We start from the raw sequence: 23203 nt of genomic DNA, 5'->3' as shown, positions 1-23203 counted from the left end.
TAGCCCTGCCATTGTTATTTACGGCTGCTCTTTAATTATTATTTGTTTTTCTTATCTCTTACTTTTTTAGGTATTTTCTTAAAACTGCATTGTTGGTTAAGGGCTTGTAAGTAAGCATTTCACTGTAAGGTCTACATTTGTAGTATTCGGCGCATGTGACAAATACAATTCAATTGGATTTGATTTGATTTATTAATTCACGCACAGACATTGGTGAGGCAGCTGAGATTAACCTGTTATGGCTAGGGGGCAGTATTTTCATGGCTGGATAAAAAACATACCCGATTTAATCTGGTTACCACTCCTACCCAGTAACTAGAATATGCATATACTTATTACATATGGATAGAAAACACTCCAAAGTTTCTAAAACTGTTTGAATGGTGTCTGTGAGTATAACAGAACTCATTTGGCAGGCAAAAACCTGACAAGGTTTCAGGCAGGAAGTGGCCTGTCTGACAAGGTGTCGTTCTTCTTGTCTCTGTTTATTGAAGAGTGAGGATCTTAGCTGTCCCGTGACACTTCCTACGGCTGCCATAGGGTCTCAGAAGGCGGTAAAAAGCTGAATCGTGGCTTTGCAGGCTCTGGCTGAAAAAAAGTAGCGCGTTTGGGTAGTGGCTGGTTACAGTACTGTGAGACTCAGGCTCGTGCCCGCGTCGACCGAAAGCTTTGTTTACTTTCCTCAGTTTAGCTAAAAGGAGATTCCTGGTCGGGTGTCTAAATAGCTAGCCCGTGATGCCTGGGCTATGTACTTAGAATATTGCAAAATGTGCTTTCACCAAAAAGCTATTTTAAAATCGGACATATCGAGTGCATAGAGGAGGTCTGTATCTATAATTCTTAAAATAATTGTTATGCTTTTTGTGAACGTTTATCGTGAGTAATTTAGTAAAACATTAGCGAATTCCCCGGAAGTTTGCTAGTTCGGAACGTCACATGCTAATGTAAAAAGCTGGTTTTTGATATAAATATGAACTTAATTGAACAAAACATGCATGTATTGTATAACATAATGTCCTAGGGTTGTCATCTGATGAAGATCATCAAAGGTTAGTGCTGCATTTAGCTGTCTTCTAGGTTTTTGTGACATTATATGCTAGCTTGAAAAATGGGTGTCTGATTATTTCTGGCTTGGTACTCTGCTGACATAATCTAATGTTTTGCTTTCGTTGTAAAGCCTTTTTGAAATCGGACAGTGTGGTTAGATAAAGGAGAGTCTTATCTTTAAAATGCTGTGAAATAGTCATATGTTTGAAAAATGGAAGTTTTTGTATTTTAGAGGAGTTTGTATTTCGCGCCACGCCCATCATTGGATAATGGAGCAGGTGTTCCGCTAGCGGAACGTCTAGATGTAAGAGGATAAAGTGCATTTTTCTTGTTAATTCCTTAGATCAGTCTCAAACCTGCCCCACCTATCACACGCCAATTGCTGGACTTTGACATAGAGGTTACCAGGTGACCCAGTTCAAACCACATTTGAAAAATAAAACACATGTGGCTTGTTGATCAAGTGTGTTGCCTTGCAATAATAAATATAATACAATAACTACAAATAAAACAGCACAACGCTTAGACAGGTTTTGCTCATAATCTGATCTAGCAACTGGGTCGGATCCACAAATCAATGAGTTAGACCTATCCATTTGGTTTGCAACTCAGTGAACCTGTGCAGTTTTCACTCAATTCGATGCCTACAAACAAAGATTTGATGCATATCAAATTACCCAGCAGCCATTTACAAACAACAAATCGTCAAAAAATATATATTTTCTTAATTAATAAAATATATTCTGGCTGTTTAAATCAGCCACATCTTGAAAAAGAGGACAGGGACATGCATTTTGTTTAGGTTGTACACCTTTTTCTGAAAACAAATGCAGGCTCCCAAGCGGCGCAGTGGTCTAAGGCAATACATCTCAGCACTAGAGGCGTCACAAAAGACACCCTGGTTCGATGACAAGCTGTATCACCAACGGCCATGATAAGGACTACCTTAGGGCGGTGCACAATTGGCCCAGCGTCGTCTGAGATTAGCTGGTTTAGGCCGTCATTTAAAAAGAATTTGTTCTTAATTAAGTGACTTGCCTGTTTAAATATTATTATTTGTATTTTTTTATTAATTGGGGCTTTCACCAAATTGTGCCGAAAATGCCATTGATAGATTTGATTACTAATAAACAACATTTAGTTAGAATGTGGGGTTCTCTTTTAGCCTCCAGGTTCACTGTGTTTTCAGAATCTATACATCTGTGGTATTATTTAGGATTCTAAAGACTGAATATTATCATAGGCTACACTATATAAAACACATTATTTAAACAACAATGGGAAGCTTTCACAGAAAATCATTATTCAACTGTAGCCAGGATTCAATCTATGTTGATATCTGATCCAAATCCCCATCCCTACCTGCTGAGATACAGTTCAGTCTCTACAAACTGGAAGACATCAAACTAAATGTGTTAACAGTAGAGGTCTGATCCAAATCCCCATCCCTACCTGCTGAGATACAGTTCAGTCTCTACAAACTGGAAGACATCAAACTAAATGTGTTAATCCAGTAGAGGTCTGATCCAAATCCCCGTCCCTACCTGCTGAGATACAGTTCAGTCTCTACAAACTGGAAGACATCAAACTAAATGTGTTAACAGTAGAGGTCTGATCCAAATCCCCGTCCCTACCTGCTGAGATACAGTTCAGTCTCTACAAACTGGAAGACATCAAACTAAATGTGTTAACAGTAGAGGTCTGATCCAAATCCCCGTCCCTACCTGCTGAGATACAGTTCAGTCTCTACAAACTGGAAGACATCAAACTAAATGTGTTAACAGTAGAGGTCTGATCCAAATCCCCATCCCTACCTGCTGAGATACAGTTCAGTCTCTACAAACTGGAAGACATCAAACTAAATGTGTTAATAAGGTGTCCAGTAGAGGTCTGATCCAAATCCCCGTCCCTACCTGCTGAGATACAGTTCAGTCTCTACAAACTGGAAGACATCAAACTAAATGTGTTAATAAGTCCAGTAGAGGTCTGATCCAAATCCCCATCCCTACCTGCTGAGATACAGTTCAGTCTCTACAAACTGGAAGACATCAAACTAAATGTGTTAACAGTAGAGGTCTGATCCAAATCCCCATCCCTACCTGCTGAGATACAGTTCAGTCTCTACAAACTGGAAGACATCAAACTAAATGTGTTAACAGTAGAGGTCTGATCCAAATCCCCATCCCTACCTGCTGAGATACAGTTCAGTCTCTACAAACTGGAAGACATCAAACTAAATGTGTTAACAGTAGAGGTCTGATCCAAATCCCCATCCCTACCTGCTGAGATACAGTTCAGTCTCTACAAACTGGAAGACATCAAACTAAATGTGTTAACAGTAGAGGTCTGATCCAAATCCCCATCCCTACCTGCTGAGATACAGTTCAGTCTCTACAAACTGGAAGACATCAAACTAAATGTGTTAACCAGTAGAGGTCTGATCCAAATCCCCGTCCCTACCTGCTGAGCTACAGTTCAGTCTCTACAAACTGGAAGACATCAAACTAAATGTGTTAACAGTAGAGGTCTGATCCAAATCCCCATCCCTACCTGCTGAGATACAGTTCAGTCTCTACAAACTGGAAGACATCAAACTAAATGTGTTAATCCAGTAGAGGTCTGATCCAAATCCCCGTCCCTACCTGCTGAGATACAGTTCAGTCTCTACAAACTGGAAGACATCAAACTAAATGTGTTAACAGTAGAGGTCTGATCCAAATCCCCATCCCTACCTGCTGAGATACAGTTCAGTCTCTACAAACTGGAAGACATCAAACTAAATGTGTTAACAGTAGAGGTCTGATCCAAATCCCCGTCCCTACCTGCTGAGCTACCATTCAGTCTCTACAAACTGGAAGACGTCAAACTAAATGTGTTAATAAGGTGTCCAGTAGAGGTCTGATCCAAATCCCCATCCCTACCTGCTGAGATACAGTTCAGTCTCTACAAACTGGAAGACATCAAACTAAATGTGTTAATAAGGTGTCCAGTAGAGGTCTGATCCAAATCCCCGTCCCTACCTGCTGAGATACAGTTCAGTCTCTACAAACTGGAAGACATCAAACTAAATGTGTTAATAAGGTGTCCAGTAGAGGTCTGATCCAAATCCCCATTCCTACCTGCTGAGATACAGTTCAGTCTCTACAAACTGGAAGACATCAAACTAAATGTGTTAATAAGGTGTCCAGTAGAGGTCTGATCCAAATCCCCGTCCCTACCTGCTGAGATACAGTTCAGTCTCTACAAACTGGAAGACATCAAACTAAATGTGTTAATAAGGTGTCCAGTAGAGGTCTGATCCAAATCCCCATTCCTACCTGCTGAGATACCGTTCAGTCTCTACAAACTGGAAGACATCAAACTAAATGTGTTAATAAGGTGTCCAGTAGAGGTCTGATCCAAATCCCCGTCCCTACCTGCTGAGATACCGTTCAGTCTCTACAAACTGGAAGACATCAAACTAAATGTGTTAATAAGGTGTCCAGTAGAGGTCTGATCCAAATCCCCATTCCTACCTGCTGAGATACAGTTCAGTCTCTACAAACTGGAAGACATCAAACTAAAAGTGTTAATAATGTGTCCAGTAGAGGTCTGATCCAAATCCCCATCCCTACCTGCTGAGATACAGTTCAGTCTCTACAAACTGGAAGACATCAAACTAAATGTGTTAACAGTAGAGGTCTGATCCAAATCCCCATCCCTACCTGCTGAGATACAGTTCAGTCTCTACAAACTGGAAGACATCAAACTAAATGTGTTAATAAGGTGTCCAGTAGAGGTCTGATCCAAATCCCCGTCCCTACCTGCTGAGCTACCGTTCAGTCTCTACAAACTGGAAGACATCAAACTAAATGTGTTAATAAGGTGTCCAGTAGAGGTCTGATCCAAATCCCCGTCCCTTCCTGCTGAGATACAGTTCAGTCTCTACAAACTGGAAGACATCAAACTAAATGTGTTAATAAGGTGTCCAGTAGAGGTCTGATCCAAATCCCCATTCCTACCTGCTGAGATACAGTTCAGTCTCTACAAACTGGAAGACATCAAACTAAAAGTGTTAATAATGTGTCCAGTAGAGGTCAGTGTTTGAAAGAGACTTTGATTCTATAAAAGTACCGGCACCAGGTGGAAATCAGTGAGATCTCTCACATTTTGCAACACATGGTTAGAAAAGCATGAGATCAAACGAAGCTTCAGACGTCATTGACCATGTGGTAATGTTACTTCTAAACTATCCACGGCTGCATTCCAAACACTTAAAGACACCCTCTCCCCTCAGCCCTCAAATTAAGTGGTCCCTTCTGATGTACCATGACGTCTGACGAGTTTACATTTGCAGGGCAAGGGGCGAGGGAGGAAGGAATGATTTTCAAATGGAGCGCCCTTGCCCGGAAATTTTACATACAAGTTTAAGTAAACTTGTATGTAAACTTCTCCATATTGACTTTGAGGTATTAAGTTTTGGTGGACCTTTCTTAGAGGATGTACAATCATTGCGAATTGAATTATAGTGAGTTTCAGGCCCCGAAGTGAACATAATTGGGGAGTTTCAGGCCCCGAAGTGAACATAATTGGGGAGTTTCAGGCCCTGAAGTGAACATAATTGGGGAGTTTCAGGCCCTGAAATGAACATAATTGGGGAGTTTCAGGCCCTGAAGTGAACATAATTGGGGAGTTCCAGGCCCCCGAAGTGAACATAATTGGGGAGTTTCAGGCCCTGAAGTGAACATAATTGGGGAGTTTCAGGCCCCCGAAGTGAACATAATTGTACACTCGCAAAAACGAGGGCCGAGGGGCTTATGTTGTGAACTTCCCTTGCTTTACTAATCGTTTGGACCAATGGCCAAGATGGCCGCGGAGATTCCCCAAGGGCATAATGCGAGGGTAAGTTGAGGAGGGTGTGTCTTTTATGAGTTTTAAAAGCACCCGTGGTTAGAAAAAACACGAGATCATACGAAGCTTCAGCCCTCATTGATCATGTTGTAATGTTACTTCTAAACTATCCATGGCTGTGTTTCAAACACTTAAAGACACCCTCTCCCCTCAGCCCTCATTGATCATGTTGTAATGTTACTTCTAAACTATCCATGGCTGTGTTTCAAACACTTAAAGACACCCTCTCCCCTCAGCCCTCATTGATCATGTTGTAATGTTACTTCTAAACTATCCATGGCTGTGTTTCAAACACTTAAAGACACCCTCTCCCCTCAGCCCTCAAATTAAGTGGACACTTCTGATGGCGTCTCATGACGTATAATGAGTTGACACGTGCAGGACAGTGGGTGAGGGAAGAATGAGTGAATTTTAAATGGAACACCCTTGCCCGGAAATGTGTCACTCGTTCGTCCCACGGTTGTGTTTTCAGTCATCATTGTGACCGTCCTCTCCTTGTGATGCGTGGGAAATACATGCTACATCTTCAGCCGTTGCAGGAAAGATACACTTAAAACACTGGTAACCCTAAATTCCAGCGCTTTCAGGAAACCAGGACCAGAGTGACTTACAATACAGTTGCCATATTGTAGTGTATTTTAGCTATTAAAAGACTTCTTAAAAAATGTCAAACTTGATTTTCCCTAACAATTTTATTTTAATGATTTTTGTAATCCACATAATAATTCACACTTCCTGTTGCTGCAGGATAATTTTTCTGCTGTGAGAAACTGGGTCAAATTAAGATATGGCATCTGTAAGTGCATTTATCTTAAGGTAGCTAAGTGAGACAACCACATATCACAGTCAAATATACACAATATGAACATCCCATTCCAGCTAAACATTGGATATAGCGTATAGCGTTTTGCAAAAAAACACAAATATATGTATTAAAAATCTGAGATCAGAAATATTGAATGAACCCATAAGCAATATTTTCTGATTAAAAAACAAATGTGAAAAAATTGTCTATATAGAATTTTGGAAATAAACGTAATAATCTTAAACAAAACTGTAATCTCACCTCTTAGCTTTGGTGTCATGTTCCCCAAAGAGACTTGTTTTAGAGGCAGGGCCCCCCTCCTCTTTCTCCCCAGAGAGACTCATTTTACAGCACAAACCCCTAAACAGAAATCCAGCATGCTGGTTGTGGTTAACACAGTGACAAGTAATTATTGAATGTCAATTGTTCTAATTTATTCATTATTTCTTTGAGAAATAAAACATATAATTAACAGACATATCGAAACAGATGATTTAATGCATCACATGAGCATGTAGCTGTGACATTTCATCTCCATGGTAACTGTCAATAATAATAATAATAATAAGTCACTGTTGAAGGTAGTTTTAAACAGTACAACTATTAATAATAATAATAATAATAATAATAAGTCACTGTTTGTTAAGGTAGTTATAGACAGTACAGCAACAACAATAATAATAATAATAATAAGTCACTGTTTGTTAAGGTAGTTCTAGACAGTACAACTATAATAATAATAATAATAAGTCACTGTTTGTTAAGGTAGTTATAGACAGTACAGCAACAATAATAATAATAATAATTGTCACTGTTTGTTAAGGTAGTTATAGACAGTACAGCAACAATAATAATAATAATAATAATAATAAGTCACTGTTTGTTAAGGTAGTTATAGACAGACAGCAACAATAATAATAATAATAAGTCACTGTTTGTTAAGGTAGTTATAGACAGTACAGCAACAATAATAATAATAATAATAATAATAATAATAAGTCACTGTTTGTTAAGGTAGTTATAGACAGTACAGCAACAATAATAATAATAATAATAATAATAATAATAAGTCACTGTTTGTTAAGGTAGTTATAGACAGTACAGCAACAATAATAATAATAATAATAATAATAAGTCACTGTTTGTTAAGGTAGTTATAGACAGTACAGCAACAATAATAATAATAATAATAATAATAAGTCACTGTTTGTTAAGGTAGTTCTAGACAGTACAACTATAGTAATAATAATAATAAGTCACTGTTAGTTAAGGTAGTTCTAGACAGACAGCAACAATAATAATAATAATAATAATAATAATAATAAGTCACTGTTTGTTAAGGTAGTTATAGACAGTACAACTATAGTAATAATAATAATAAGTCACTGTTTGTTAAGGTAGTTATAGACAGTGCAGCAACACAAGGCCATGTCTCAAACATATTTGTATTCATTAAAAGTAGGCTATTTATTGTCTTTCAATCTGTAATTATCTGAACTTATCTGAGAATGTAGACAGAAGGGCTAAAACGGACATGATTGATCTGAGGGGGAAATCTTTGATCCATTCAGAAAGGTTTGCAACAAGTAAGATGTTTTAATTTATGTAAAGTAGACTAGGTTATAATGTATAGTAGCGGGTTGTTAGTGATATGCAGATCAAGGTCTATACCTCAGATATAGCCAACATATCATAGATGACCAGTCTAAACCTGTTCAGATCAACATAATGTTATAGTCCTACCAGTAGCAGGACAGAGAATGTACTGTATATAACCTACATATCATAGATGACCAGCCTAAACCTGTTCAGATCAACATAATGTTATAGTCCTACCAGTAGCAGGACAGAGAATGTACTGTATATAACCTACATATCATAGATGACCAGCCTAAACCTGTTCAGATCAACATAATGTTATAGTCCTACCAGTAGCAGGACAGAGAATGTACTGTATATAACCTACATATCATAGATGACCAGTCTAAACCTGTTCAGATCAACATAATGTTATAGTCCTACCAGTAGCAGGACAGAGAATGTACTGTATATAACCTACATATCATAGATGACCAGTCTAAACCTGTTCACATCAACATAATGTTATAGTCCTACCAGTAGCAGGACAGAGAATGTACTGTATATAACCTACATATCATAGATGACCAGCCTAAACCTGTTCAGATCAACATAATGTTATAGTCCTACCAGTAGCTGGACAGAGAATGTACTGTATATAACCTACATATCATAGATGACCAGTCTAAACCTGTTCAGATCAACATAATGTTATAGTCCTACCAGTAGCAGGACAGAGAATGTACTGTATATAACCTACATATCATAGATGACCAGCCTAAACCTGTTCACATCAACATAATGTTATAGTCCTACCAGTAGCAGGACAGAGAATGTACTGTATATAACCTACATATCATAGATGACCAGTCTAAACCTGTTCAGATCAACATAATGTTATAGTCCTACCAGTAGCAGGACAGAGAATGTACTGTATATAACCTACATAACATAGATGACCAGTCTAAACCTGTTCACATCAACATAATGTTATAGTCCTACCAGTAGCAGGACAGAGAATGTACTGTATATAACCTACATATCATAGATGACCAGCCTAAACCTGTTCAGATCAACATAATGTTATAGTCCTACCAGTAGCAGGACAGAGAATGTACTGTATATAACCTACATATCATAGATGACCAGTCTAAACCTGTTCAGATCAACATAATGTTATAGTCCTACCAGTAGCAGGACAGAGAATGTACTGTATATAACCTACATATCATAGATGACCAGCCTAAACCTGTTCACATCAACATAATGTTATAGTCCTACCAGTAGCAGGACAGAGAATGTACTGTATATAACCTACATATCATAGATGACCAGCCTAAACCTGCTCAGATCAACATAATGTTATAGTCCTACCAGTAGCAGGACAGAGAATGTACTGTATATAACCTACATAACATAGATGACCAGTCTAAACCTGTTCACATCAACATAATGTTATAGTCCTACCAGTAGCAGGACAGAGAATGTACTGTATATAACCTACATATCATAGATGACCAGTCTAAACCTGTTCAGATCAACATAATGTTATAGTCCTACCAGTAGCAGGACAGAGAATGTACTGTATATAACCTACATATCATAGATGACCAGCCTAAACCTGCTCAGATCCATTCACATAAGCTATCAGTAGCAGGACTTATCCCCTTCAAATCAGTTTTCAGTCTAAATACCAGAGCATGTAGCCTAAGCCTGATATTTTCACAACATTTCCTATGGAGACCTTCTGGTCGGTCAGCATGATAAAGGATCATATGTCAAGCTTTGTCTGACCACAACATAACTGTATAATAGTTCTATGTAGCCTACAGTAGACTTACCAGGCTGCCCGTCTTCCCCTTCAAATTAACACATTTATCCCACTTCTAATGTTGCTGACAAATGTTTGCGATAGTTTCAACAGCCGTTTTGAAACGGCGTAGGCTTCAAACACGCTTTTAATTTGCTATGAGGAAATCACATAACTTCAGTCACGGGATGTGGACGACCGGTTTTCTTGCAGAGGAAGTAGCCTCTATTACAAACTCCAAAAGCCTTTTTAAATGGCAAACACAATACAAGTTTGAAATTAACTGCATTGCAGCAACGTTGTCCTGCAACAGGATGATCAAATTAATATCCTACATGTACAGAGATTGTCCTCTATCTAAACCAAGGCAGTTTGAGTTATTAGCAATGAAGTTGCAACTGTCAGCTGCTTGTAAACCTATGTGATCGGATGTTATAGACGCCCATCTAAACAGTTTCTTTCTCCATGCTGTGGCCCTCACTAACCTGACATCTGGCCAATAGAGACTAAAGTACTATGCACTCTATGCTGCACACTGCACCAAGCCATCTCTGTGGGGGAAGGTATTGGGAAGGTAGAAAGATAACAGTGAATATGAGATATGGAGGAAGGTAGAAAGATAACAGTGAATATGAGGCATGGAGGAAGGTATTAGGAAGGTAGAAAGATAACAGTGAATATGAGACATGGATGAAGGTAGAAAGATAACAGTTAATATGAGACATGGAGGAAGGTAGAAAGATAACAGTGAATATGAGACATGGGGGAAGGTAGAAAGATAACAGTGAATATGAGACATGGAGGAAGGTAGAAAGATAACAGTGAATATGAGACATGGAGGAAGGTAGAAAGATAACAGTGAATATGAGACATGGAGGAAGGTAGAAAGATAACAGTGAATATGAGACATGGGGGAAGGTAGAACATAACAGTGAATATGAGACATGGAGGAAGGTGGAAAGATAACAGTGAATATGAGACATGGGGGAAGGTAGAAAGATAACAGTGAATATGAGACATGGGGGAAGGTATTGGGAAGGCAGAAAGATAACAGTGAATATGAGACATGGGGGAAGGTAGAAAGATAACAGTGAATATGAGACATGGATGAAGGTAGAAAGATAACAGTTAATATGAGACATGGAGGAAGGTAGAAAGATAACAGTGAATATGAGACATGGGGGAAGGTAGAAAGATAACAGTGAATATGAGACATGGAGGAAGGTAGAAAGATAACAGTGAATATGAGACATGGAGGAAGGTAGAAATATAACAGTGAATATGAGACATGGGGGAAGGTAGAAAGATAACAGTGAATATGAGACATGGAGGAAGGTAGAAAGATAACAGTGAATATGAGACATGGAGGAAGGTAGAAAGATAACAGTGAATATGAGACATGGGGGAAGGTATTGGGAAGGCAGAAAGATAACATTGAATATGAGACATGGGGGAAGGTAGAAAGATAACAGTGAATATGAGACATGGGGGAAGGTAGAAAGATAACAGTGAATATGAGACATGGGGGAAGGTAGAAAGATAACAGTGAATATGAGACATGGGGGAAGGTAGAAAGATAACAGTGAATATGAGACATGGAGGAAGGTAGAAAGATAACAGTGAATATGAGACATGGGGGAAGGTAGAAAGATAACAGTGAATATGAGACATGGGGGAAGGTAGAAAGATTACAGTGAATATGAGACATGGAGGAAGGTAGAAATATAACAGTGAATATGAGACATGGAGGAAGGTAGAAAGATAACAGTGAATATGAGACATGGAGGAAGGTATTGGGAAGGTAGAAAGGTAACAGTGAATATGAGCCATGGGGGAAGGTAGAAAGATAACAGTGAATATGAGACATGGGGGAAGGTAGAAAGATAACAGTGAATATGAGACATGGGGGAAGGTAGAAAGATAACAGTGAATATGAGACATGGGGGAAGGTAGAAATATAACAGTGAATATGAGACATGGAGGAAGGTAGAAAGATAACATTGAATATGAGCCATGGGGGAAGGTAGAAAGATAACAGTGAATATGAGACATGGAGGAAGGTAGAAAGATAACAGTGAATATGAGACATGGAGGAAGGTAGAAAGATAACTGTGAATATGAGACATGGAGGAAGGTAGAAAGATAACAGTGAATATGAGACATGGAGGAAGGTAGAAAGATAACAGTGAATATGAGACATGGAGGAAGGTAGAAAGATAACAGTGAATATGAGACATGGAGGAAGGTAGAAAGATAACAGTGAATATGAGACATGGAGGAAGGTAGAAAGATAACAGTGAATATGAGACATGGGGGAAGGTAGAAAGATAACAGTGAATATGAGACATGGAGGAAGGTAGAAAGATAACAGTGAATATGAGACATGGAGGAAGGTAGAAAGATAACAGTGAATATGAGACATGGAGGAAGGTAGAAAGATAACAGTGAATATGACTGCATACATGTTTTCTTCTTCTTATAGTGTTCTTACAAAGTTAGTTTAGTTTACTTTAGTAAGTTCAGTTTAGTTACTACATGATTCCATATGTGTTATTTCATAGTTTTGATGTCTTCAGTGTTATTCTACAATGTAGAAAATAGTAAAAATAAATAAAAAAACTTGAATAAGTAGGTGTGTCCAAACTTTTGACTGGTACTGTATAACAGAAAAATACCAGCAGGAATGGTCTTACAGCTAGAGACACAATATTGTTAAGATACAGTTGAAGTCGGAAGTTTACATTAAAATCCAAAACATTTAAATGAGGCATCTGTCAAAAAGTAACTTTAGAGCTTTAGTGAAAGGATGGAATGACTTAGTGTTACTACCATTTAGTGAAAGGATGGAATGACTTAGTGTTACTACCATTTAGTGAAATGATGGACTTACTTAGTGTTACTACCATTTAGTGAAAGGATGGAATGACTTCAGAGTGTTACTAACATCATATCAAACATAAAACATGTACAACGGATCATTTTAGTTTACTGAACAAAACAATAAACACAACATGCAACAATTTCAAAGATTTTACTGAGTTACAGTTCATATAAGGACATCAGTCATTTGAAATACATTCAGTAGGCCCTAATCTATGGATTTCACATGACTGGGAATACAGATATGCATCTGTTAGTCAGATACCTTAATAAAACAGTAGGAGTGTGGATCAGAAAACTAGTCAGTATCTGGTCTGACCACCATTTCCCCTCATGCAGCCTGACACATCTGCTTCACATAGAGTTGATCAGGCTGTTGATTGTGGCCTGTGGAATGTTGTCCGACTCCTCTTCAATGGCTGTGCAAAGTTGCTGGATATTGGCGGGAACTGGAACATGCTGTCGTACACGTCTATCCAGAGCATCCCGAACATGCTCAATGGGTGACATGTCTGGTGAGTACTCAGGCCATGGAAGAACTGTTTTTTTCAGCTTCCAGGAATTGTGGACATCGGGTCGTGCATTATCATGCTGAAACATGAGGTGATGGGTGAGGATGAACGGCATGACAATGGGATCTCATCACAGTATCTCTGTGCATTCAAATAGACATCAATAAAATGCAATTGTGTTCATGGTCTGTGGCTTATGCCCAACCATACCATAACCTCACCTCCACCATGGGGCTGTTCACAATGTTGAACCATAACCCCACCTCCACCATGGGGCTGTTCACAATGTTGAACCATAACACCACCTCCACCATGGGGATGTTCACAATGTTGAACCATAACCCCACCTCCACCATGGGGCTGTTCACAATGTCCATACCGTAACCTCACCACCACCATGGGGCTGTTCACAATGTTGAACCATAACCCCACCTCCACCATGGGGCTCTCTGTTCACAACGTTGAACCATAACCCCACCTCCACCATGGGGCTGTTCACAATGTTGAACCATAACCTCACCTCCACCATGGGGCTGTTCACAATGTTGAACCATAACCTCACCACCACCATGGGGCTGTTCACAATGTTGAACCATAACCTCACCACCACCATGGGGCTGTTCACAATGTTGAACCATAACCTCACCTCCACAATGGGGCTGTTCACAATGTTGAACCATAACCTCACCTCCACTATGGGGCTGTTCACAATGTGGAACCATAACCTCACCACCACCATGGGGCTGTTCACAATGTTGAACCATAACCCCACCTCCACCATGGTGCTGTTCACAATGTTGAACCATAACCTCACCTCCACCATGGGGCTGTTCACAATGTTGAACCATTACCTCACCTCCACCATGGGGCTCTCTGTTCACAACGTTGAACCATAACCCCACCTCCACCATGGGGCTGTTCACAATGTTGAACCATAACCTCACCTCCACCATGGGGCTCTCTGTTCACAATGTTGACATCAGCAAACCGCTCACCCACATGACGCCATACAATTAGTGGTCTGAGGTTTTTATATGACAAAACTACACATTTTAGAGAGACCTTTGTAATGATCATGCTGTTAATCAGCTTCTTGATATGCCACACCTGTCAGGTGGATGGATTATCTTGGCAAATGAGAAATGCTCACTGTGTGTGTGTGTCCTGTGTGTGTGTGTGTGTGTGTGTGTGTGTGTGTGTGTGTGTGTGTGTGTATATTTATGAATTCAGAGAGAATAACATAGTTCAACAGCACAGTGTAGACAGTCTGAATTCAGAAGCATTGGGTGATCAGCACATATCTTTATATCTTTATCTGTTCTTGGGCAGGACTCTCACTTCCCTATTTATCTATACAAGGACACAGGAGACAGCTGGTTTGCAACACAGGATTATACTCCCCAAAACAGGACATTATAACAGGACCGTTTCACAAGGTTAGTGACATACTCAGTTATGTGGAAAAATACAATTAACATGTTCCATTGAAGTGTGTGTGTTTGGGCCATTTATATTTTAGTTCTGTGGATTTACAGGAATAAACTGGTGTGTGTGTGAGTCAAGAGTGTGAGTGTGTGTGTCCAGTGTGTGTGTGTCCAGTGTGTGTGTGAATGTGTTTCCAGTGTGTGTGTGTGTGTGTGAGTGAGTGAGTGTCCAGTGTTTGTCCAGTGTGTGTGTTTGTGAGTGTGTGTCCAGTGTGTGTATGTGTGCGTGTTTGTCCAGTGTGTGTGTCTGTTTGTCCGTTGTGTGTGTGTGTGTCTGTCCAGTGTTTGTATCGTGTGTGTGTGTGTGTCCAGTGTGTGTGTGTGTCCAGTGTGTGTGTGTGTGTCCAGTGTGTGTGTGTGTGTGTGTGTGTGTGTGTGTGTGTGTGTGATTGAGTGTGTAGTAGTGTGTGGGTGTACGTGTGTGTGCGCGATTGATTCCAATGTGTGTGTCCAGTGTGTGTGTGTGGGTGTCCAGTGTGTGTGTGTCCAGTGTGTGTGTGTGTGTACTGCGTGATTGTGTGTGAGTGTGTGTGTGTGACTGAGTGTGTGTGTGTCCACTGCGAGTGTGTGTGTGTTTTTTGTCTGTGTGTGTGTGTGTGTGTGTGTGTGTGTCAGTGTGTGGTCATGTCTCCAGTGTTTGTGTGTGTTTATCCATTTGGTGTGTGTGTCCAGCGTTTGTCCAGTGTGTGAGCGTATCACAGCACATATCTTTATATCTTTATCTGTTCTTGGGCAGGACTCTCACTTCCCTGTTTATCTATACAAGGACACAGGAGTCAGCTGGTTTGCAACACAGGATTATACTCCCCAAAACAGGACATTATAACAGGACAGTTTCACAAGGTTAGTCACATACTCAGTTATGTGGACACATACAATTAACATGTTCCATTGAAGTGTGTGTGTGTGTGGAGTCAAGAGTGTGTGTGTGTGTAGTGTGTGTCCAGTGTATGTGTGAGTGTGTTTCCAGTGTGTGTGTGTGTGTGTGTGTGTCCATGTATTTAAATGTCATATTGTGATCAAACATAAAACATTAGAGAGAAACATCATGTTGTGTTTGACACAGGGACACTGAGGACTTTGTAAAAAGCCTAAACCCTGGATAGAGGGGCTCAGTGAACGTGGAGGTGAATGTGTGCAGGTGGGTCAGTGTGTCAGAGGAGGCTCTATAGTATATAGTAGACTCCCTCTCTAAACTCTATAGGTATACCCATAGACCGGTCACTCTTCATGGACACACAGCTGGGAACAGGGGAGGCTGGTCTCTCCTCCTTGATTGGTCTTCAACACAACAGAGACAAACATTACATCTCTCATCTACTCTGAGCTCAGATGGGGAAACATAAGAAGACTTTCATTCTAAAATGCTATGTATCAATTTTCAGAAAAGTTGGTGAATTCGATTTTATTACTTAAAGAAATGATCAAATAAATTGTGTTTTTCACTATCTAATCATGGCACGGGGTTGTTCAATGACAGACATGACTTTGTTTATATTATATCACTTGATGGTTTCATTTCAGAGAGTCACATTTTTTTTTTGCAAAATGCTATATATCCGTCTCACTCTCAGATGTGACCGACCGGCTCAATTTGGCAATTAACTAAATGTGTGGTGTTTTTGGTTTATGTCAGTTTAATTGTTTGTTATGCTATAAATTGTTATTTTATGGATGTAAGTGATAAAATTAACTAGAAGATTGTATATTTTGCAATTCTGAGTAATTACTACTTTAGTAAGGAATTAAACATCATTCAGTACTACTGCAGTTGCTACATAATTCCAATAGATGGAAGCATAAGACCACAAATGACATTTCAGAAGATTAGTTTTCTCCCTGGATACACCACCACTTCCCCTCACAGGAAAACTCCTGTGTGAGCTTCTTTCTGTCCCTTTACACACTGCTAACGCAAGAGGAAGGACTGAAAAAGCATTTAACAGATTACTGTGAAGTAATATAATGATGATTCATGTTAATTATGACCTGTTTTTATGTGAAGAAGAAGGGCATGTTGAGGTAAATTTACTAACCAGGAGGGTTGAATGATGTAATTTATTGGTGGGCTGGAAGACGCACTCTTGTCTTTTCTGTTCCGAGGTTGTTTACTCCCCAATATCAGATATTAAGATGATTTTTATAATGCATGTATACTGAGGTTGAGGTTCTGACTAGTGATAATTTACCCGGGCCTCAATACCCGCTATAGTCACTATTTTGTTGCTCTCCCGGAAGCAACACAGCCCTAATACCAGATATATAGCTAACTAGAGTTACAATTTTAGAAAATCATGGGACATATAGTCTGGGGTTGCATGCTATTTTATGTCAATCATATTGCTGCTTTTAGCCTATAACTGATGCTTCGTGGTCTTATGCTGCTGTTACGCACGCCTCTATGAAGAGGGAACGCAACACCCTGCTACAACTCAACTCCCCGTGGAGGTAAAGAGGTATGGGACTGTAGGTGGAGGTATAGAGGTATGGGACTGTAGGTGGAGGTAAAGAGGTATGGGACTGTAGGTGGAGTGAAAGAGAGAATGGGACTGTAGGTGGAGGTATAGAGGTATGGGACTGTAGGTGGAGGTATAGAGGTATGGGACTGTAGGTGGAGTGAAAGAGGTATGGGACTGTAGGTGGAGGTAAAGAGGTATGGGACTGTAGGTGGAGTGAAAGAGGTATGGAACTGTAGGTGGAGTGAAAGAGGTATGGGACTGTAGGTGGAGTGAAAGAGGTATGGGACTGTAGGTGGAGTTAAAGAGGTATGGGACTGTAGGTGGAGTGAAAGAGGTATGGGACTGTAGGTGGAGGTAAAGAGGTATGGGACTGTAGGTGGAGTGAAAGAGGTATGGGACTGTAGCTGGAGTGAAAGAGGTATGGGACTGTAGCTGGAGTGAAAGAGGTATGGGACTGTAGGTGGAGTGATAGAGGTATGGGATTGTAGGTGCGAGTAAGGATGACAAAAGGCAGAGAATTTACCATTTACTGGGAATTTATTCCTTCACACGGTAAATTTGGGGAAAAGGGGCTGGACAGAACCAAAGCAAAGAAAGTAAATGTAGCCCTCTCTCCTATTTTACCTGCCTACCCACTACTTACCTAACTTAGCACCACCTGGTGACCTACCCACTACTTACCTAACTTAGCACCACCTGGTGACCTACCCACTACTTACCTAACTTAGCACCACCTGGTGACCTACCCACTACTGACCTAACTTAGCACCACCTGGTGACCTACCCACTACTTACCTAACTTAGCACCACCTGGTGACCTACCCACTACTTACCTAACTTAGCACCACCTGGTGACCTACCCACTACTTACCTAACTTAGCACCACATGGTGACCTACCACTACTTACCTAACTTAGCACCACATGGTGACCTACCCACTACTTACCTAACTTAGCACCACATGGTGACCTACCCACTACTTACCTAACTTAGCACCACCTGGTGACCTACCCACTACTGACCTAACAGCACCACCTGGTGACCTACCCACTACTGACCTAACTTAGCACCACCTGGTGACCTACCCACTACTGACCTAACTTAGCACCACCTGGTGACCTACCCACTACTTACCTAACTTAGCACCACCTGGTGAACCTACCCATCTACTTTCCTAATAGCACCACCTGTGACCTACCCACTACTTAGGTGCCTAACTTCACCACCTGGGACCTACCCAACTACTTACGAACTAAACTTAACACTCACCTGGTGCGCAAACCAAAATACAGGGGGTGGTCCGCCTGAGGGTCTTTCCAGTGTGTATGTGTGTTGTGTGTGTGTGTGTCCTGTGTGTGTCAGTGTGTGTCCAGTTTGTGTGTCATGTGTGTGTGTTCGTGTGTGTGTGTCTGTCCAGTGTGTGTGTGTCCAGTGTGTGTGTAATGTGTGTGTTTGTGTTTTTGTTTTTGTTTGTGTGTGTGTCCAGTGTGAGTTTCTGTGTGTCCTGTGTGTGTGTCCTCTGTATGTGTGGTTCCAGTGTGTATGTCCTTTGTGTGTTTGTCAGTGTGTGTGTGGCCAGTGTGTGTGTGTTGTGTGTCCAGTGTGTTTGTCCTGTGTGTGTGTGTCCAGTGTGTGTTTCTGTATGTGTGAAGTGTGTATGTGTGGTCTGTGTGTCTGTGAGTGTGTGTGTGTGTGTGTGTGTGTGTGTGTGTGTGTGTGTGTGTGTGTATGTATGTGTCAGGTTATTATTTACAGTGACACTGAGGAGTCATCATAAACAAAAACCCTGGATAGAGGGGCTCAGTGAATGTGGAGGTGAATGTGTACAGGTGGGTCAGTGTGTCAGAGGAGGCTCTATAGAAGGACAGAGTGCCGGCTGGCCAGTCCAGATACACTCCTACTCTGTGGGAGCTGGAGGGGCGACGTCTATGGTTGTGGCATTATCATTGTGACTGGCAATGTAACTGTTGTCAGAGCAGATCAGACTCCAGGACTTGTCATTACATCCAAGCCCGCAGTCCTTACCCCATCCTCTCCTGCTGATTCCTTTATATGTCACTCCTATATCGGCCCCCATTCTCCCACTCCACTCTGCCTCCCAGTAACAGCGCCCAGTCAGACCCTCTCTGCACAACACCTGTCTACAGCCCTCAAATCTCTCTGGGTGATCAGGATACGGCTGCTCCTCTCTCCTACATGTCACCTTTCTGTTCTCCTCAGACAGAGAGAGGAGTCTGTTTACTGTGTTTAGGTCCAGTGTGAGATCACAGACATCTGGTGGATGAAACCAGACACAATATTAGAAATCATCATCATTCACATTAGAATGTTAACTCACTTTTCACTAATTCATTTAATGTAGATGTTTCTAGGTATCAAAAGGAGAAGTTAAGGTAACTTGAGACTTGTTGAATGATCATATGTTATACTGTATGGTAATATAAAACACACTTATTCCAATTAATTACACACACACACACACACACACACACACACACACACACACGTACGCATGCATGAACATAAACACACATTTCTAATGTAACACACATACAGACACACACATTGTCAAAGCAGCTCTTTGTAATCTTTGGTGTCCCTGATTTCTGCCTCTGTAGAACTACAGCTGATATTTAATATGACCAAGTAAGTAATGATGGTGGTCTTTGACTATGACTTAACTTGCATTAAGATTTATTCTTAGTCATATTCTTCACAGCAGTCAACACTCACATTTTCTAAGCCCAGGTTTCATTGTGTACTCTCCACCATGTTCCACACTGTAGCGGTAAGCAGAATAACAGACAGTCATTGAGGGATACACCTGAACACACACACACACACACACACTCACACACACACGGTCAGCATATAACTTTGTCCAAGTGGTGTTAAGAATGTTTGTCTTAACTAGCCTGATAAGTCAAACATGTCTGATATGAACATTGACATAAACCCTCTACATACTTGAGTTTCTCCAGTCTGCAGTGTGGATCCTCCAGTCCAGCAGAGGCAGTCTGACTCCTGAGTCTCCTGGGTGATTGTAACTCAGGTCCAGCTCTCTCAGGTGTGAGGGTTTGACCTCAGAGCTGAGACCAGAGAAGCACAGCCTTCCTCTGTGACTAGACAGCCTGACAGCCTGCAAAGAGTCACATCATATTAAAACCACACTGCTATTCTTTGGTGGTGAAAATAATGGCAGTATATTTTTTCAACACATTAAGATATATCAGTGTCCTGAAACCTGCCATATCTATTCAGAAATTAATCATCATTATAATTTACAATTTATCAAAGTATAGATTGTAGAGAGAAACATGTGTAGTGCAAATATTTGAGTAGACTGACCAGGCCAGTTTAAAAAAGCAGTATCAGTCAAAAGACAGACAGTGAGGTATCAGATTTAGATTGTATTGAGTATACAGTCCACATCATATCTATTTTGACAGTGAAACTAACATTTTAAATGTGTCTCTTTTCTCCAACATTTCAGATCTCAGATCAAATGTTTCATATGAGGTGACGGTATATAATGTCACCTTTTATTTGAAGGTATTTTCATACATATCTGTTTCACCATTTAGAAATGAACACTTTATGTATCTAGTCATAAGTATTCTGATCAATTCACTCATAGTGTATTACATTAGTCAAAAGTTTAGTATTCGGTCTGATATTCCTTGAACACAATGACTACATCAAGCTTGTGACTCAAACTCGTTGGTTGCATTTGCAGTTTGTTTTGGGTTGTGTTTTGCCCAATATTAACTGAATGGTGGATGATGACTGGAGTCATTTTCTGTCTAAGTGAGTATGTTTCTAAACATGACAAAATTAATCCTGATGATGCCATGAGATGATGCCAAAAAATCAGCAACGAATCATGAATAATAATGAGTGAGAAAGTTCCGGAGGCTACACATAACATGCTAACCTCTCACCATTACCAATAACAGAGGCTACAACAAAACATGCTAACCTCTCACCATTACCAATAACAGAGGCTACAACAAAACATGCTAACCTCTCACCATTACCAATAACAGAGACTACAACAAAACATGCTAACCTCTCACCATTACCAATAACAGAGGCTACAACAAAACATGCTAACCTCTCACCATTACCAATAACAGAGGCTACAACAAAACATTCTAACCTCTCACCATTACCAATAACAGAGGCTACAACAAAACATGCTAACCTCTCACCATTGCCAATAACAGAGGATACAACAAAACATGCTTACCTCTCACCATTACCAATAACAGAGGATACAACAAAACATACTAACCTCTCACCATTACCATTAACAGAGACTACAACAAAACATGCTAACCTCTCACCATTACCAATAACAGAGACTACAACAAAACATGCTAACCTCTCACCATTACCAATAACAGAGACTACAACAAAACATGCTAACCTCTCACCATTATCAATAACAGAGGATACAACAAAACATGCTAACCTCTCACCATTACCATTAACAGAGACTACAACAAAACATGCAACCTCTCACCATTACCAATAACAGAGACTACAACAAAACATGCTAACCTCTCACCATTACCAATAACAGAGGGGTATGATCTTTGTGCCTCTGTAACTTTCTCATTCATCATCATTCACGATTCATTCATGATTATTCATAATCATGGTAGCATCCACATGAATGTAGAAGTGTTCAGAAACGTCTTCTATTCTTACTGACAATCCAAGTGAAGTGACTCCAAAATGACAGGACATTATTCACCATTCAGTTTCTATTAGGAAAAACACAATCCAAAACATAACCAAGACAAACTACAAATGCATTCAACAAGTTAGTAGAATCACAAGCTCAATGTAATCACTGCAGCCATGGAATATGGGACCAAATACTTAAATGATGACTACTTTAATACAATATAACTGAATTTGTCCAAATAATGAAGACATTTTCAAATGGGAGAACTGCATAAATGAAAGTGCTTTCATTTCTAAACGGTAGCACAGATATGTATGAAAACCTTTAAATAAAGGTGACATTCTGTAATGTCGCCTAATATGAAACATTCTATCTCAAATCCAAAATGCTGGAGCATAGCGCCAAATTTAAAACTGTAAGTTTCACTGTCCAAACACATATGGTGTGGACTATGTGTTCCTGGTAAACACATGTGGATCTGGTGAACTGTTATCACTTGTTGACCAACTACAGGAATAATGACCTCAGAGTCTCCAGTTTACAGTGGGGATTCCCCAGTACAGCAGAGAGCAGCTTCACTCCTGAATCCTTCAGGTCATTGTTACTCAGGTCCAGCTCTCTCAGGTGTGAGGGGTTTGACCTCAGAGCTGAGACCAGAGAAGCACAGCCTTCCTCTGTGACTCCACAGCCTGACAGCCTGCAAAGAGTCAAATCATATTAAAATCACACTGCTATTCTTTGGTGGTGAAAATAGTGGCAGTACATTTTTTCAACACATTCAGATATATCAGTGTCCTGAAACCTGCCATATCTATTCAGAAATTAATGTTTCATTATTATAAATGATCATAATATGACTTGTAGAGAGAGAAATGTATAGTGCAAATATTTGAGTAGACTGACCAGACCAGTTTAAAAAGCAGTATCAGTCAAAACACAGATATTGAGGTATCAGATTTAGATTGTATTGAGTATACAGTCCACACCATATCTATTTTGACAGTGAAAATAACATTTTAAATGTGGCTCTGTACTCCAACATTTT

The 23203-nt window shown here is 40.1% G+C and overlaps 1 protein-coding gene and 1 long non-coding RNA gene across 3 annotated transcripts; one reads left to right on the top strand and one right to left on the bottom strand.

Moving 5' to 3' along the window:
• Positions 1 to 779: 779 nt before the first annotated feature.
• On the top strand, positions 780 to 15904 carry LOC106611561 (uncharacterized). Of its 2 annotated transcripts, none has more exons than XR_006765816.1 (3): positions 780 to 823; positions 14882 to 14958; positions 15743 to 15904. It is a non-coding gene; the product is annotated as an uncharacterized lncRNA (long non-coding RNA). The 2 variants fall into 2 exon arrangements; XR_006765815.1 differs by having other exon boundaries at positions 788 to 823; positions 14852 to 14958.
• Positions 15905 to 19362: 3458 nt separating this feature from the next.
• Positions 19363 to 20488, bottom strand: LOC123735913 (stonustoxin subunit beta-like). The gene is made up of 3 exons (XM_045713064.1): positions 20433 to 20488; positions 20199 to 20245; positions 19363 to 19739 (listed from the first exon to the last, which is right to left on the bottom strand). The coding sequence occupies exons 2-3, from the start codon at positions 20218 to 20220 to the stop codon at positions 19363 to 19365; spliced, it is 399 nt and encodes a 132-aa protein (XP_045569020.1). The 5' UTR covers positions 20221 to 20245; positions 20433 to 20488.
• Positions 20489 to 23203: the final 2715 nt, after the last annotated feature.

The sequence above is a fragment of the Salmo salar genome, unplaced genomic scaffold, assembly GCF_905237065.1.
Source record: "Salmo salar unplaced genomic scaffold, Ssal_v3.1, whole genome shotgun sequence".
In the NCBI taxonomy this organism is placed as follows: domain Eukaryota; kingdom Metazoa; phylum Chordata; class Actinopteri; order Salmoniformes; family Salmonidae; genus Salmo; species Salmo salar.
The sequence above is the reverse complement of the archived record's forward strand: the minus strand, read 5'-3'. Positions and strand labels throughout refer to the sequence as shown.

What these genes read in the sequence shown, in the direction of transcription:
- LOC123735913 (XM_045713064.1), bottom strand. Translation starts at nt 20,220, where the DNA reads ATGAAACCTGGGCTTAGAAAAT. An exon ending in GAAACCTGGGCTTAGAAAAT is followed by an intron (nt 19,740 to 20,198) that starts GTGAGTGTTGAC and finishes TTCATCCACCAG; the next exon opens with ATGTCTGTGATCTCACACTG.